The 16772-nt window shown below is 43.6% G+C and overlaps 1 protein-coding gene across 1 annotated transcript; it reads left to right on the top strand.

Annotated features, from left to right (window-relative positions):
* Positions 1–13951: 13951 nt before the first annotated feature.
* On the top strand, positions 13952–14518 carry LOC311228961 (gamma-crystallin M3-like; the record flags this gene model as incomplete). The annotated part of the gene is made up of 1 exon (XM_084314930.1): positions 13952–14518. Exon 1 carries the CDS (start codon positions 13961–13963, stop codon positions 14516–14518), a length of 558 nt encoding a protein of 185 aa, XP_084171056.1. The 5' UTR covers positions 13952–13960.
* Between the last annotated feature and the right edge of the window lie 2254 nt (positions 14519–16772).

Below are 16772 nucleotides of genomic sequence, written 5' to 3'. Positions count from 1 at the left end.
TTTTGGCCCAAGAACCTCTTCTGCAATGTAGAGCTCACAGATGTGTATTTAATAATTGTTTTGAAACTTTTGAAGATTAAAGTATTTCAGAAGAACCGTTACCCATTTTATTCCCAGAAGATCCACTGGCAGGGATTAGACTATAGTGTTTGTTTCCCTTTTATTGTAGGGATCGACATGTATTTTGACGCATTGTCTCAAGGGACTAAAGAGATGTCAAACATACTTTTTTGCAAGGCATTACAATATGGAGAGCATCACTGTTATTTATTCAGTATGTAAGGAGAGCATTCGCTGTCACAAAGGATCCTGTGTGGTGCAGTTGATTCATCGTAGATGTGGTGAAATCCAGAGCAACTACATGCCTAGAATGTTACAATATGAATAGCTACAAGGGTTGCCTGGGTTGAAAAGAAAAAAAGTGGATGTGGAATTTGAAATGGATCATGTGCTTGTAATTTGGACGTTTGCATTTTTCCATTTCTATTCTCTTGAGGAGAAAGACAGGTAGAGCCATGCAGTCAATGCTCTACATTGTGCCTATTAGGTTCTGCTTTTCATAAAGGTTCTGCTTTTAGGAGTTCAGACACCTGGTATTTACATTGAGGCCACTGGCCGGTCAAAGTGAGATGGATGAAGAATGGAAAGTCCCTTACACAACACTTCACTATCACAGTTCTGATCGGATGTGGGATATGAGAGAAAACAACCCTGAGCTGCATATGGTACAAATATGAAGCCTTATAGAAGTTCTTTCCACCTTAAAACGAGAACCAAAAACAACAAATCATGCATGTGTTATTCTTCTAAGTACCGTTTACACAGCTATCGAATACAATCAACGTTGCTATCGTTGTCTCAAGGCCAGTTTGTTGATTCCCTTTCCAGCTCGAAGAACAGTGTTGGGGAGTAGTTATATTATCGTACTTGGCCATTGCGTCCCGCTCTTAAGCCATTCCGAGATATACCTCATCTCATGTACCTACTGTACACCATCAACGAAAAAACTAAATACGCCCATCACCTGCCGGGCCCCGCCCCTATAGAGGCGTACTCTATAAGATACTAGGCATGGTCACCAAACACTCTTCCTCTATTTTCGTTTCCATCATAACGGTCGCAAGACGCCTTATGTAACTAGTTGTTATGAAAAGATTAGAGAAATTGCATAATGTTGAATGCTTACCGGAGGTTTGCTTACCCCTGGAATCTTCGGGGCATGTTTCAGCGACACGTCGAGCCTATTCTGATGTTTCCTCGTCTTGTGGCAGCAGATCGAGGAGCGGCGTGCGAGGTTGGCTATCGAGCCGGCTCACACACAGGTGAGCCCTGTGTCGTCAGGCATTGTTGCTAGTGTTAGTAATGCTGGTTTGTTTTGTTACACAACCATGTTGTGTGTCGGCGCCAGGGGCGGGATGGTTTGGTGAACGTTTCACTGCAGTGGACGGGTTCCAAGCGGTCCTGGAAGCGTGCTGCTAAACAACTAATGCTAACGCTACATGGTAATGCTAATGCTATATGCTAACACTACTGCTACGCTGTTCTAATGTCTCCGCCGTGGGATGTTGCCGCTTTTCCCTCCTCTTGCCCGGTTCATCAATGAAGGTCAGTCGGTAGCTAATGTGAGGGTTTTGCTGAGTCCTATTTTACCCTTTACGGGTAAATGGGTTGACAACAGGGTGTGCCGTGGCTAGGTAGCCAGCTAACGGCGGCCCGTTTTGTGGCTCAGCTGACTGTTTTCTGTCCATAGTAGCGTTGAACGCTATGCTATAGTGGGTTACTGTTTTGTTCTGTCTCTCTGCTACGAGAATGTCTGTCTATGCTACAGTTTTCTCTCCTCTCAACCATTCATGCTGACGGTCAATCGGTGTCTATTGGGGGAGTAGTGCGGGGGGGCTTTGTTTACCTTTATGGGTATGGAATTGGCAGCGATTAGTAACTGTGTTCGAATTGCTGTTTTTTCTATAAAAAAAATTGTGAAGAAAGAGCACGGCCTCGTCAGCGGCGATGACGAGGCCCTCGACAGGCGGCCATGTTTTTCCCCCGCCAGAGGTATCCTGGGCGTTGAATCGACAGGTGTCCACAAGGCCGACAGCCTTGGCGGCCGAGGGATCGGCCATGTTGGATGGGCTCGGCTTGAAAAACAAGCCGTCACCGTCCTGCCGCGAGCAGCCCGCTCTCCGATCACTCCCTCCCCCAACACCAGCGGAAAAAGGGGGCTCTGGGCTGCGGGCCGCGTGCCTTCGTTGAAGCACGGGCGGCCCCACTTTTCGCTTCTCATGGGGACAGGGGCTGACACCCAGTTGATGGCTGAGCCTGGGTCTATCCGTGAGAATGTTGTGTTGTCAAGCGGCTCCCACACCATAAGCTGTGTTGGTTGAGCCTGGTGTTACGTCTGTCAACTATGAGTGTTGTCAGCAGGGGGGCTCGAAACCTTTTGAGGCACACAGTGCGGGCTTCCCCGGCCTCGCCTTCGCCAGGCCAGGTATCATGTTGGTGCCTCCCACTCCTGAAAGATTGGCAGTGGTCTCGCAGGCGCGCGTGATTTGGGTGGTAGTAATATCACTGCAGGGCTACGGTGTGTAGGAACCCATGGGGTCCTCACGCCTTGCATGTCCGGCTGCAGAACAACTCCTCAGCATGTTCTGGAGGGGTGTTCAGTGGGGGGGCTTTTGTCACCTAGATTGATGTCAGCTTCCCCCGTATCAAACCGGCCCTTTCTGTCGGGGTCCCCCCCTTGGATGCGATTGCCTCGTGGGTAGTGTCAGGTTCCGACCCGATTCCACGGAACGCTCTGCTCGCAAGGGTCCAGGGTTGGCTACGCACAGCAGGTGGGACCGGGCCGACTATCTACAGTTCCTGGCGGACCTGCGCCACATGGCGGCGGGTGCGTTGGGAGTGTCATCACATATGACTACGGCAGTACCATATGTCGAGGTGGATGGAGAGAACGCTGAGGCGGGGACTTGTGTTTACACAACCCCACCCGTTTTCAGGTTTGGTACAGACCCTATTGTCAGGGTCACCAGCAGTGACAGCTCTGGTCAACGAGATCCAATCTCTGTGGACGAAGCAAGCCATCGTCGTGGCGTTCTCCTCCCGGTGTTCTCTGGTGTCTGAGAAATCGGGAGGGGGGGGGGTGTCAGACCCATGCTGGACCTGTCCCATGGGAAGGTTCAGCATTTTTTGGATCGTCTCCTACCTGTTGAACACTGTCAGGTTCTCCTCCATAGACCTGTAGGATGCGTATTCGCATCTCCGATCTTCCATCCTAGGGCTTACCTACGCTTCCTTTGCAGGGTTAGCGTAGAGTACCAGAGGCTGCCGTTTGGTTTTCTCTGGCTCCCCGCATCTTCACCAAGTGCGTGGAGGCCGCACTGGGGCCTCTGCGTCGTCAGGGGTTACGAAGTGTGTTCTGCCCTGACAACGTTCTGGTCCTTCGCGGTCAAGGTGGATCGTCGGGTCTTGTACCAGGCAGGTCCCTACCAGCCTGGGGTTTGCTGTAGACTGGAAGTAGAGTACTCCTCTTCCCAGTCAACGGTTGGAGTGCTATGGGCATCCCTCTCAGAGCGTGTTGTCGACACACTCGGGAGGTTCCGACCTAGGACGGTTACGGCGCTGTCTAACGTCACGTTTTTCACCGACGCCTCCCTCACTGGAGACGCGTCGGGCCAACGCAGTAGGGGGCAGCTGGCAAACCATGCTGCCCGGTCTGCGCTACGTTCAATGTGTTGGTATTGAAAGCGGTCCTTCTGGCTGGCTATGGGCGTCCTCCATCTGCGCGGCCTGAGGGCTCCCCACATCCCCGGCAGGGTGAATGTGGGTACAGGTGTACTGTCGCGGGGCGGTCCTCATCCTGACGGGTGTGGATTACGTCCGGACATAGCCAGGCAGGTCTGGGACCGATACCATGCCGCCTGGGATTCTTTCCCCATACATCTGTTAGGTCAGTTGTTGGGACAGGTACGCCACTGTCGCGCTTACACGGGCAGATGGCGTATGTTCCAAGAGTGGTGTAAGGCGGGGGGCAGGGACCGGTGTCCTGCCCCCTGGATACTGTCCTTGTTACCTCCAGTCTCTCCTTGATAGACTGTCGGCTTCGACGGTGAGGGTATATGCAGCGGCTATATCCTCTTATCATGAGGGATTTGAGGGTGATATTTTGTTCAGCCACCCTCTTGTGAAGCGTTTCCTGCTTGGCGCCCGATGCGTTAAGCCGGTAAAACGCTCTTTGGCTCCGAGTTGGGATCTTCAATTGGTCCTCGGTCGGTTGTCCTTGGCCCCGTTTGAGCCTCCTGAGCAAGCGCCGTTGGAACAGCTGTCGTTCATTATCGCGTTCTTGCTGGCCGTCACCTCCGCTGAACGTGTGGGTGTGCTTTGTGCTCTCTCGGTACGACCAGAGTGCCTGTCTTTCGTTCCGATTGCGGTGCCACTCTGCGGCCTAATCCTGCCTTCGTGCCTATAAATATCTGGAGTTCCTTCCGCTCCAGGGATATTGTGGTTCAGGCGTTTCATCCACCTCCTCACGCTAGTGAGTTGGAGGCGGGCCTTCACCTGTCATGTCCGGTCCGTCTCCCAGGCGGTTCTGGGGTCTGTGGCCTTTCCTGCTTCCCGCCCTTTGGTAGGGTAGCAGGAGTGTGTGGGTATGGGCCACAGTGTGTTAGGTAACACGTGGTTCTGCCTGTGCTGTGTGTTCAAGGGGTTCTAGTTCCCTCTTGCTCGCACTCGGGTGGAGTTGACTGCGCCCCCCCCTTCATTAGGAAGGATGGGGTGACGGGACTCCCCAACCCCTTGATGTGGGCTTACGGGTCCTCAGGGGGTACATCTGTCGGGCCTCGCGTCCGCTCTACCCCATATCTCGGAATGGCTTAAGAGCGGGACGCGATGGCCAAGTACGATAATATAACGACAGGTTATGTATATAACCTAGTTATATGAGTACTGGCTCATATAACTAGTTCCCTTGAGGAATCTTTTCCTGGAAACGGGTTTTTTGCGAGGAAGAGTGTTTGGTGACCATGCCTAGTATCTTATAGAGTACGCCTCTATAGGGGCGGGCCCGGCAGGTGATGGGCGTATTTAGTTTTTTCGTTGATGGTGTACAGTAGGTACATGAGATGAGGTATATCTCGGAATGGCTTAAGAGCGGGACGCTTAGCCAGTACTCATATACCTCGTTAATTACATTACATGTAGTTCAATTACTTGTTTAACTTCAATTTGCAGTATAGTTGGGGGGCAGTTTAACTACATTCAAATCTCAGTAGCTTCTTGAATGATTGATTGATTGATTGATTGATTGATTGATTGATTGATTGATTGATTGATTGATTGATTGATTGATTGATTGATTGAAATCGATGAAGCAAATATACAGCTTCTTCTGTTGGTCTATCGATTTTTCACCAATGATTCTGAGTTGGCAGATTGCATCTCTTGTTCCTTTTCCTTTGCGAAAACCCATTTGGCTATCCGAGAGCTGATGTTCAATTATGGGTTCTATTCTGTTCTTGATGATTTTCAGGAGTACTTTTGATGCATGAGATATCAAACTGATAGTCCTGTAATTGTTGTATTCTGTGGCTCTTCTGGTCTTTGGGATCGGAATGAACATTGATTTTAGGAAATCATTTGGAATATTTCCTGAGTTATAGATGTTGTTTACCAGTTTCACAAGGAGCTCGATGCATCTGTCACCAGAGTTCTTAATCAGTTCAGCAGGGATCTCATCCTCGCCGGGTGATCTGTCCGTGGCCAGTGACTTCACAGCCTCTTCAACTTCTTTTTTCGTGACCTGGACTTTTTCTATCTCTTCTAGACTAATTCCTGTGTCTGATGTTCTGTTCTGGTCTTTGTATAGTGTTTCCACATACTCTGCCCATCTATTGATTATTTCCTTCTCGTCAAGGAGCAGTTTTCCTTCTTTGTCTCTGACACCTTGGGTTGTTTTTTTCCTCTTCCTTGTTAGTTGTTGGATCTTGTTGTACATGAGAGGGTTGTGCTTCTTGTCTAGATCTTCAATTTCCTTGCATTTTCTTTGTAATACTTCTCTTTTGCATCTCTACACATCTTCTGTACTTTTCGTTTTGCTCTGTTGTATTCAGTTTTTCTGTCCACATTCTTCATGTCTGCTCTCTTTTTTATCTCATCCAGAATGTCTTTCGTCATCCACTCTTGTTTCTCAACTTTTTCTGGTTTACCACAGATTATGTCAGCAACGCTTCCCAGTTTTTCTTTCAGTTTTGTCCATAGTTCTTGTGGATCTTCAATATCTGCTAACTCTCTATTTTCGAATGTTTTGTTCACTTCGTTTCTGTATCGTCTCTTCATGGTTTCTCCTTTCAGACTCTTCACATCCCATCTTTTGTGTGTCGTTTTCTTTTTCTTGATGGTTTTCAGTTTGATCTTCATTTTCATCACTACTGGAATATGATCTGAACCACAGTCTGCAGATGGTCGTGCCTTAGAGTTTGTTATTCCTTTCTTGTATCTGTGGTTTATCATAATGTAATCAGTTTGGTTTCTAGTGTTTCCATCAGGAGATCTCCATGTGTGTCTTGCAGATTTACGTTGTTCAAACCAAGTGTTGGTGACCCACAATTGGTTCTTCCTGCATAAATTCATCTCCTCTATCATTTCTTATACCCAGACCAAAATGTCCGACAACACCATCAACTTTTTCTTCACCTAATTTGGCGTTGAAATCGCCCATGACTATTTCCACATCTCCCCATTTCTTTTGGTCTTTCATCGCTCTCTCAATATTTTCATAAAAGTTGTCTATTTCATCATCCTCAGCTTCTCCAGTTGGTGCATATGCTTGTGTGATGCATACACTTGCTGGTGTTGCTTTCATTCTCAAGGTGATAATACGTTCCGATATCGTTTGATAACTTTCCACGCTTTTTGCTGCTTTCTCAGTCAAAGCAAAAGCTACACCTTTTCTATGTTGTTTTCCACCCGAAGATATGATTCTAAATGATTGTCCAGTTGGTAGGGTGTATCTAAAGTCATCTTCTCCTCTCCAAAATGTTTCAGCAATTCCCAATATATCTATCCCCATGGTATCCATCTCTTGTAGGACATTCGCCAATTTTCCAGGTGTTCGCAGGCTCCTCACATTCCAGGTTCCCACTTTCCAGAAGGTAGAGCAGTCACTTGTTGACGGTACAAAGGTGCCTGATCTCTCACACTCAATCCACCGGGTAGAACAAATGTCTTGATTAGGGCAGACATTTCTCCGTTTACCAGTAGCGTTTTTTTTTGGGTTGTACTCATGATTTCCAAAAGGGGGCTGATAGGAGTCGGCAGGGTCCCCCAGAACTACCAATCCAGTATTTTTTGTCGAGACACCATCTCTAGCCTTTGCCAAACCAATGGCACTGCAAGGCAGCAGGTTCTTGGTTCCTCCGCCTTCCCATTTCTGGTCCGCCATTGACCTACCTGTAACCCCAGGTGGGGAGCCTTTCAGGTGCTACACTCTTGGCTAGGGAGTGACCTGGAGGTAGCGGATCTAAGGGGTAACCTCATTCTGGTCCCCGGGCCGAAGCCTCTTCGCCGGATGTCTTTTTACGTCATAACCAGTACATATCCAAATTCAGAAATGAGTGATTAGGGGTGATTTTGGTAAACTGTGTACAAAGAAAAACTCAGTTTTCTCATAGACTTCAATTCATTCGGCTGTTTTGCTCTTCCTGTTTTTGTGTTTCTTCGTGTTTCTTTTTTCTTTTTTATTATTATTATTATTATAATTTTTTTTTTTTTTTTTTTTATTGCAAAACAAAAATTATTAAAAGTCAGTACTCAACACACAATGCATAATGAAACTAACAATCAAGGTGGCTAAAATGACATGCAAGTACAGAAACAGAAAACAAAAAAAAAGTCTATAATAATATTTTACCGTGTACAGTGTATATCCAACGAAATTACCAATTATACCAATGCCTTATACAGGATATACCCCTAATACCTATTTTCTAAAACCCTACACACATATGCTCCAGCTCGAACCCCCCCCTCCCGGACCCCTCCTTGGATAGTAACTCCATTATCCCTCACTCCTAACCAGACACTACCATTATAAGCTAGCTTTTATTCTCTCCACCACTTCTAACCACATTGACATTTTGGATTCGTTGAGACCCAGAATTCTTGCTGTAGATATTTCTTGATAAATCACATCGAGATATGTAAGAAACCAAACCTTCCGGCACATTTTTTCCGGTTGAAACCAGCGTGATGCGATCAGTTTTTTAGCTACTGTGATACCCGATAAAACCAATCTCTTTAGCTGTGGATTTACTGCAAACTCAAAAACATCATTCAATAGTAATACAGAGGGGTGTACTGGTATATTCCAAGATACGAGTTTTGATAATTGATGGGTCACATCTTTCCAGAATGCCTTAACTGGTGGGCAGTCCCAATACATGTGCATAAATGTCCCTTCGTCTCCATTTGTACATTGTGAGAATTTTGAGTCTTGTTTAAGACCCATTCTGTTCAGTCTTATAGGAGTCAAGTATGTCCTGTGAATATAGTTATGATTGATTTGTTGATGGTCCGGGTTCCTTGATGTAAGACGGACATTTGCCCATGCTTCTTGCCAGTCACTTTCCAGGTCTGGTATATCCCTCCTCCAGACAGAGTCTAGTTGGAGGGTTTCATACGAGGACGTTAGTAATTGATAATAAAAACCTGATACAAAACCTCTCGATGTCTCTCTTTCATAGAAGAATTTGTGGTATCTGTGGTGTTCAACTGGTATGTCTAATGGAACACCGTGAGACTTCAAACATAGCTGTAACTGTATGTAAAAAAGCCATGTGGACCCGGTGAGGTTAAACTTTGTGCATATTTCTCCATAACTACAAAAACCCTGGTTATTATTATCTGCTTTATTTCTCTGTGCTCTGTGCTCTGTGTTCTCTGTTATTATTATTTTTTTATCCCCATGTGGGGTATCATTGGAAAGCCAGACTCATTGGTTACAACGATCCACAATCATTTTCGAGATCGGAACTACTGCAGCCTGAGTCGGGAGTGGTATTTTGCGCAATACCGTGCACTTTGCACAAGCCTCAAATACCGGCATGTAACTCGAGAACCACTGAACGGATTTTGTCGGATTTTATCACTATCGACAGGCAACAAATAAGCCTTCAATTCGATATATATATTGTATTACAAAATATGCACACCCAAGCCACTAGGGGTCGCCAAAGAGCCGGTTGCAAAAAATCCAAAAAATTTCCCATATGAGGGACATTGCAGCTTAAGAGTAGTTAATAACAAAATACATATTTTCCTATAATTTAGCATTTTCCTAATTCTACCTCAACAACTGCTCCCTGTCCTCTCCTTAGTGTGTCAGTTCAGTTGTTGCTCCATGTAAATATATTATTCCAGACTCAGATTGTGATAATCTTCTGCCATGTAGTTCGGATGTAGTTGAAGTACCTATTCAAAGTAGTTTTAGTTTGACAAACTAATAATTTCTTCGAGAGTAGTTAAGAATTCGTTTTTAAGATTTATCAGATTTATTTTAGCATTTTTACAGCTTTTATTGGTCATACAAGACCGACAGAGGAGAAAGAGAACGGGAGAAGATGTGGGGAGGACATGCGACAAATCAGCCCAGGAGCCGGAGGCGAACTTTATATTTATCTATTATTAAAGAGATTTGCACTACATCCATACCTCATTTGCACCCTACCCTACGTTTTGTACCCCATCTCATTTCTGCATTGTACCTCACTGCAACACTACTAGACATCTAAGAAGGGAGATCCCCCCTTGAATGGCCCTTCTAAGGTTTCTCTCCTCCACACTGCCTGTGGAGCATTTTTCCCTATTGTTAGGTTTTAGTGAGTTTTTCCTTACCTTCGCGTGGGGTATGTCTGGGAGTGCTTGCATTCTTTCATTTATTTGCATTTATTTTAAATTTGTTGGACCTTATGGTGTTCTTGTTCTGTTCTTGACTTATTGTTATGTTTCTTCTTGACTTGTTTAAAGAAGACGTGTACGGCCCATGGGGACATTAAACGTGTGTTGTCGGGCCTTACAAATAAATTAGATTTGATTTGATTTGATTCACTGTTACTCATTTTACTCTGTATTGTATATTGTATATATGTATATTGACTTTACTTACTTTTACTTACTTCTTAATAACTTTTTTTTATTACTTACTTTCTTTTTACTGTATGTAGCACACTCTCAGGGGCTCATACAGAAATAAGCATTTCATCATAAAGCATTCTGTATTTTGTTCTCTCTCTCTCTCTCTCTCTCTCTCTCTCTCTCTCTCTCTCTCTCTCTCTCTCTCTCTCTCTCTCTCTCTCTCTCTCTCACACTACCGGGGCAACACGTGCTGACCTGTGACATCATCATCATCATGCAACTCTTCCCCTGACCTCCAGAGGGTCACCTGCATTCACAGGCCCAACGTGGCTGTCAACACTCATTCCCCAGCCTGAGCGGAGCAGGGCCACATAATCAGGCCCGTCATCATTGAGGGATGTCATTAGACACGGCTGGCTGAGCCTGTATGGCCCAGCTCAACACTGGACCTCCAGCATCCAACGACCACTGCTCCCACATGACCCCCTGGAACCCCCCGGGGCCCCAAAGAGCGCTAAGCACATTAGCACACGGTCACACAAATAAAACGCTGTCTCACTCCCCGCGTATCCGCCATGCCGCCACACGGGCTGGAATTAAAAATTGAGTTTTGAGGGACCAATGGAGCCGGTAGTGAGGCGTCTCACCGCGCCTATAGGCATCATTGTCTGCCAGACTCCAGCTGGAGGGGGATTCATTGGGAACTGACTGGTGTCTTTATGTTCATGCATGGGTGCAGAGTCACTGTGGACAAACACAAACGTGGTGTCTTGTTTTAGGAAAGCTAGACGAGTACAAGCGGCAGAGATGCTTTTCAGGCTATTTGGGCATTAAAGTTTCAACAGTACAGTGACTGACTTTCTTCTTCGGCAGGGAAATTATTTATTGGAAGGAGGAGAGCGAGTTTTAGGCCCACGCGTGCCACGGATACCAGGACATTCACCCATTTAATTTCTAGACTTTCCTTGCAAGGTGGCGCATCTGCTTGTACAGTCTAAAGCATAATTATGCAGTGGTGATTGTAATATATTTTCTCACTAGACTACGTTTCTGGATGCAAGGCAATTAGTTGTAAGCCAATCAAATGGTTAATTTGGTAAGGAAGAAAAAACTAATAATCAGATGCTGGAGTATTTGGAAGAGTACGTATATGTTGATGTTAGTGTGGGGCTACATGTTTCATACGGCACCTGTTTGTGATCTTTCCTTCCCTATAATTTAATTTGCATCAATAGTCTTGCAAAGTGTCCACTGACTGCCGTGACATCAATGCTCAACGTGCTGTTCCTCCTCTTCAAATGACGGGTGACTGCTGTGATAGCACAGACTAGCATCAATACTTGATACATACTTGCACTCCATAATAGAAAACAAACAGGAATATAACTTTGCAGTACACTCGATCTATTAGGAATATTGGCCTGCGTCAAGAATCTACTCTATTTATACGTTTCATCTCAAGTGTTGTGAACATATTGTGTAACCTACATACCAGTACAGTAGTTCTTTTAAGAACTGTTTTTCTTAAACATGCTGTAATCCAATTAGTACTTGAGTATAATTTCAGCAAAGGTACCTTGTGTAGTTGCCACTCTTCTTGCTGCAGGAGCTTGGTTGAAGTGCTTCTGAAAAGGCCCATTTCTAGGAAGTGTATTCACGAGGTTCCTTTTTCTCTGAACTGAACACCATGGGGAGTGGCCTTCAGGCAACTCACAATAACTCTATGGAAACCTTTTGAGAAGTTTGCAATCATAGAGACAACATTGGTGGACCTTTTGCATAAAAAAGTGCATTATCTCCTTTCAGTGACATACACCCCAAAGGAAAGAGTTAAGAGCTTTCTGTAGAACTCGGCAGGTGTTATAGAGTTCATCGTGCGAGGAGACGGAGAAGTCTTTCCTGTTCCGTAAGTAACTGTATGTAACTGCAGGGGCTGCGTGGTGTTCGTTTCCAGCTGTGCGCTGTATAATAAGAAGCAATTACTCTGTGTGACAAGTGAACATTGCATCCCACGCCGCTGAGGCGAACACTGAGCCAAGTTCCGAAAGAGGGGAGTATTACCTATAGTGAATCAAGTCCTCAGACACACTTGTCCCATAGCAGATGATCTCTTATTGCAACACACCGAAATCAGCCATCTGATCCATATGCTATACAGTATGGAACTTAAAACAAAAAGGCTGGCGCCCGTCTACATTCCATCGAGGAAAGAACTACGGTCCCTCTGCTCTAACATGGAGTTCAACTTACATTTTCTGAAGACAAACAACACAGTATATTACGAGAGGTTTTCGCTGACATTCACTGTTTGCTCAACCCTGAACACAAACCAGAAAATGCCATAACTCAGTTTAACGACCGCGCTGAGTTAATGGAATGGCCACACAGCAAACAGTTGTTGGCCATCAGATAACATCCACCGTTAGAACAATGTTATGGCTTGGTCAAGTTTGATTGCAACATCTCTGTTTAACTTTCAACTGTGTAACTGATCTTAAAGGGCTTTTCAAGGGACTTTTCCCTTCTTTGTTGAAATATTTTTCAGAAAATATTATTGGCCTCATTTACTGCAAGTTCTGTGTGACCGATGGTGTGTGGAGGCGCTTTCATCTCAACCATCGTGGCCAAGAGAGAACGAGATGTAAGCAATGTGTCAAAGATAATTCTACCGTAGCTAAGCAAACAAGACAAACATTTTGAGTGAAGCAGTATTATTACCCACATGAAGTGAAAGCGATGGTCACACTAGAAGTGAATTTAGTGTCAACGATTCCCAGCATAACCTGTGTCTTTGATCTGTATTATTGTCGTGTTGTCTTTTAACTAACAGTCATCTCAGATGAAATGAAGCCACGGCTATATTTACTTAGTACTGTGCTTATTGCTGATCCATCCAATAATAATCATGGCAATCGGGTAGTTGTTGAATTTCATGCTGATGTACGTCACGTTCTACATTATGGACATACAGTAGGCTACAAACGTATACTGTGTCATTCAGTCATGTACAGTAGGAATATTATGACTAATGAGGTTAAGAGAACATGGGAAGGCCTAATACTTATCAGCATTGCACCTCTGTTATTTTATACATTTAGTTATTTCAGCCATGTCCTGTCAGGCGTATGATCTCATACTATATGAACTGAAAGGGATGAATGATGACTGAATGATGATGTCACAATAATTACTGGCCAATGAAAGTTGGAGTGGCAGAATTCTGAGACAGATACCTGAGAAAACCTTACAAAAAAGAAACATACACCTGAAAGAGTTAAACTATTCTGTTGGCATTTAGTGTCATACTGGTATTTGACTATTAACAAGAAATAATACTATATGTGGAGACAGTAACTATGTATGTAGATCTACATCTTAATATTAGGTGTGACTAAAAATAAATAATTAATACTTAATACAAATCAACTGCACGACAAAATAGATTTTGCATTTAAAAAATTAACCTCATGTGATGATATAAAGGGATGAGTCAGCAAACTGTACTGAATGAAAAAGATAGAAAATATTATGTATCATATTGTTGTATACCTCCAGCAGTCAGGTGTAACAAAGGTGTTGTAACTGTTCTTTGTTTATTAACCCTTTCAAAAGGCGTTGTACAGTATGACAGTAAAACACCTCTCTAAAGGTTTTTTAGGGACTAGTTTAAATTGTGGATGAGCCTCAGTGCTCTATGGGTTTCTACAGTATGTTATGTTGCTGGGTCAGGGTCTTTTCACAATGGAGACCTCTGGTAGTCAGGTATAAAAAGGAAGGCTTCTGCCAGGTAGGTAGTCAGTCCACCAACAGCAGCAGCAGCAGCTCACCAGCCAACATGACCTCCTCGACCAACATGAACATGATGAGTAAGATCATCTTCTACGAGGAAAAGAACTTCCAGGGCCGCTCCTATGAGTGCATGAGCGACTGCCCCGACATGTCCTCCTACCTGAACAGGTGCCAGTCCTGCAGGGTGGAGAAGGGCTGCTTCATGGTCTACGACCGCACCAACTTCATGGGAAACCAGTACTTCATGAAGAGGGGCGAGTACTCCGACTACATGAGCATGATGAGCATGAGTGGCAACATCAAGTCTTGCCGTATGATCCCTAATCACCGTGGCAACTACAGGATGAGGATCTATGAGAAGGAGAACTTCGGAGGTCAGATGATGGAGCTGATGGACGACTGTGACTCCATCATGGATCGCCACCGCATGTCCAACTGCATGTCCTGCAACGTGATGGACGGCCACTGGCTGATGTACGAGCAGCCCCAGTACAGAGGCAAGATGATGTACATGAGGCCTGGAGAGTACAGGAACTTCACGAACATGGGCATGAGCGGCATGAGGTTCATGAGCATGAAGCGCATCAATGATTCCTGCTACTAGATGACTGTGTGGACTCAACAAACCAGTCAAATTTATGAATAAAACATAATTTTTTATTTAAACAAAACAAAAAAAGGTTTCATGGCATTGTCATTATTATTAAGCAACACATGTGTCTTTAAATATTTAAAGTAGTCTTTGTTATGGGTCATTTAAGAATGTATAATTTTAATTGTGAAAAGATGCTCTGGGTTGGGGTAATACATTAACAGTTAACGTGATTACAGTACTTCAATGCAAGTAGTCGAACAGTAACTATAAAATTAAGTCTACTATATTCATTTGTTAATTTATTAAAAAGGACTATGTTGGAGCTAATAGACACAATGCAGTGCTCTACAGCCACTCTTCACTAGAATTTATTAGCAATGTAATACAAACCAACATTACTCTGGACATTACTATCTACACTCCTACACAGAGCTGCCTCTACACCTGTACATCACAGCCTGCTCTAAACAGCTCTGCACAAAGTGCCTTATAACTTGTAACCTCTCCATCTCCAGGGTTTAATAGTTTTAAGCAATTCTTTCTTTTGTTCATTTTCTCATAGTAGGACAGGAGTACATGGTTGATTATGATAATTATATGTTATGTATTTATTTCCTTCCTTCACCTTTAACCACTCCTCACAACTTCCTGTGAGAAAGCGTAATAGGATGTGGGCGTGGGCAGGTGAGGGGAGAAAACACAGAGTAGCACGTGTTTGTAGCACATGGTCTGGTTCTTTACTAGGAAACTCATTGGAGTAATTAAAAGAAACTAAAGTGTTTAAGTTTAGGTTGGCTGGTTTGAAATATAGAGACATCAATTGTGTAAATTAAATACTGTGTATCGGAAATACCGATATCTGATTGTTTGAAGTCGACAAAAGAAATAATGCCTGGATCAACTGAAACAATGGATTGTTTCAGATTTTGAACATACAGCAATAAACTGGTAAGACTCATTTCTTTAATACTTTTTTGGGTAACACTTTATAATAACACTCAGTTATAAGACCTGTATAAGGTATTTGTAAATAATGAACTAATCATGAACAAACCATTTATATACATTCGTAAATTATTATTAAATCATTTATAACTATATTTGTATAACATTTACAAATTAGTTCTACATTATTTATAACTCATTATCAACATTGTTTGTACTTGATTTGTTCATCGTTAAATAATGTTGTTTAATGTGTAGTAACACATTTGTAGATGCTTTGAAAAATGGATATGAAAACTACTATACTGTACCTCCATTTATTTGTTCATGTTCAACAAATGAATTGTTAAGACATTCATAAAACATCTATAAATCATTTGCAGATGCTATTGTGTGCCCTAATCTAAAGTGAAGCCTATTCATCATGTTAAGCTGTAAGGTCCCCCTATAGGGGGACCCTGCTTTTTTGTATCATAAATCGATCAATAGAGACCGTATTAGATTCCCAATTATCATATCATGGGGTATCATTGGAAAGCCACACTCATTGGCTACAACTCTCTGCAAAGATTTTCGAGATCGCCAAATGATTGACGGAGCTAGAGCCCCGGAAGTCAGGGGTGGTAATGTGTACTTTTGCGTACTTTGGGGCATGCCTCACATATCGGCATGTAACTCGAGAACCGCTGAACGGATTTTGTCACCTGAAAGGGAAATCGACAGGCAACAAATAGAGCTTTAATTCTATCTATATATAATGTATTAAAATAAATGCACACCCGAGCCACTAGAGGTCGGCAAAGTTGCATCACGAATCGTCCTCATGAGGGCCCACATGTGGATGTTAAGAGGTTAATGTTTTTTTTTTTTTTTTTTTGTGGAGAGTAAAGACCATAACCCTATCAAAACAGTAGTCAAAGTGTATATTTTCATTTTTACCGATGTTTTATACGATTTATCGGAAATACGAATTTATCAAAAAAATTCTAATTATATCTCTTTTATCGTAAAACCGCAAGTGTAACTGAGGGGTACAATTCCCTGACTGTATTGATAAGTATGGTATCATTAAACCACTACCGCTTTATGTACTTTAACTACTGGCCACACAGTACATGATATAGATATGATGAACACTTTCCCACCATGAAACCAAGTCCACACAAATGTATAAGTCAAATATTTAATATATAGCAAAGGGTATATACAACGTTCACTTAATGACATTTATGATTTGAATGCACTTGTAAGGCAAATGAGTATTCGTAGGCAAATCAACATTGAATGTCCAATCTCTGGTTACGCAGGAAGCAAGTAT

The sequence above is a fragment of the Notolepis coatsorum genome (assembly GCF_963971535.1).
Source record: "Notolepis coatsorum genome assembly, chromosome: 5".
Lineage (NCBI taxonomy): Eukaryota > Metazoa > Chordata > Actinopteri > Aulopiformes > Paralepididae > Notolepis > Notolepis coatsorum.
The sequence above is the reverse complement of the archived record's forward strand: the minus strand, read 5'-3'. Positions and strand labels throughout refer to the sequence as shown.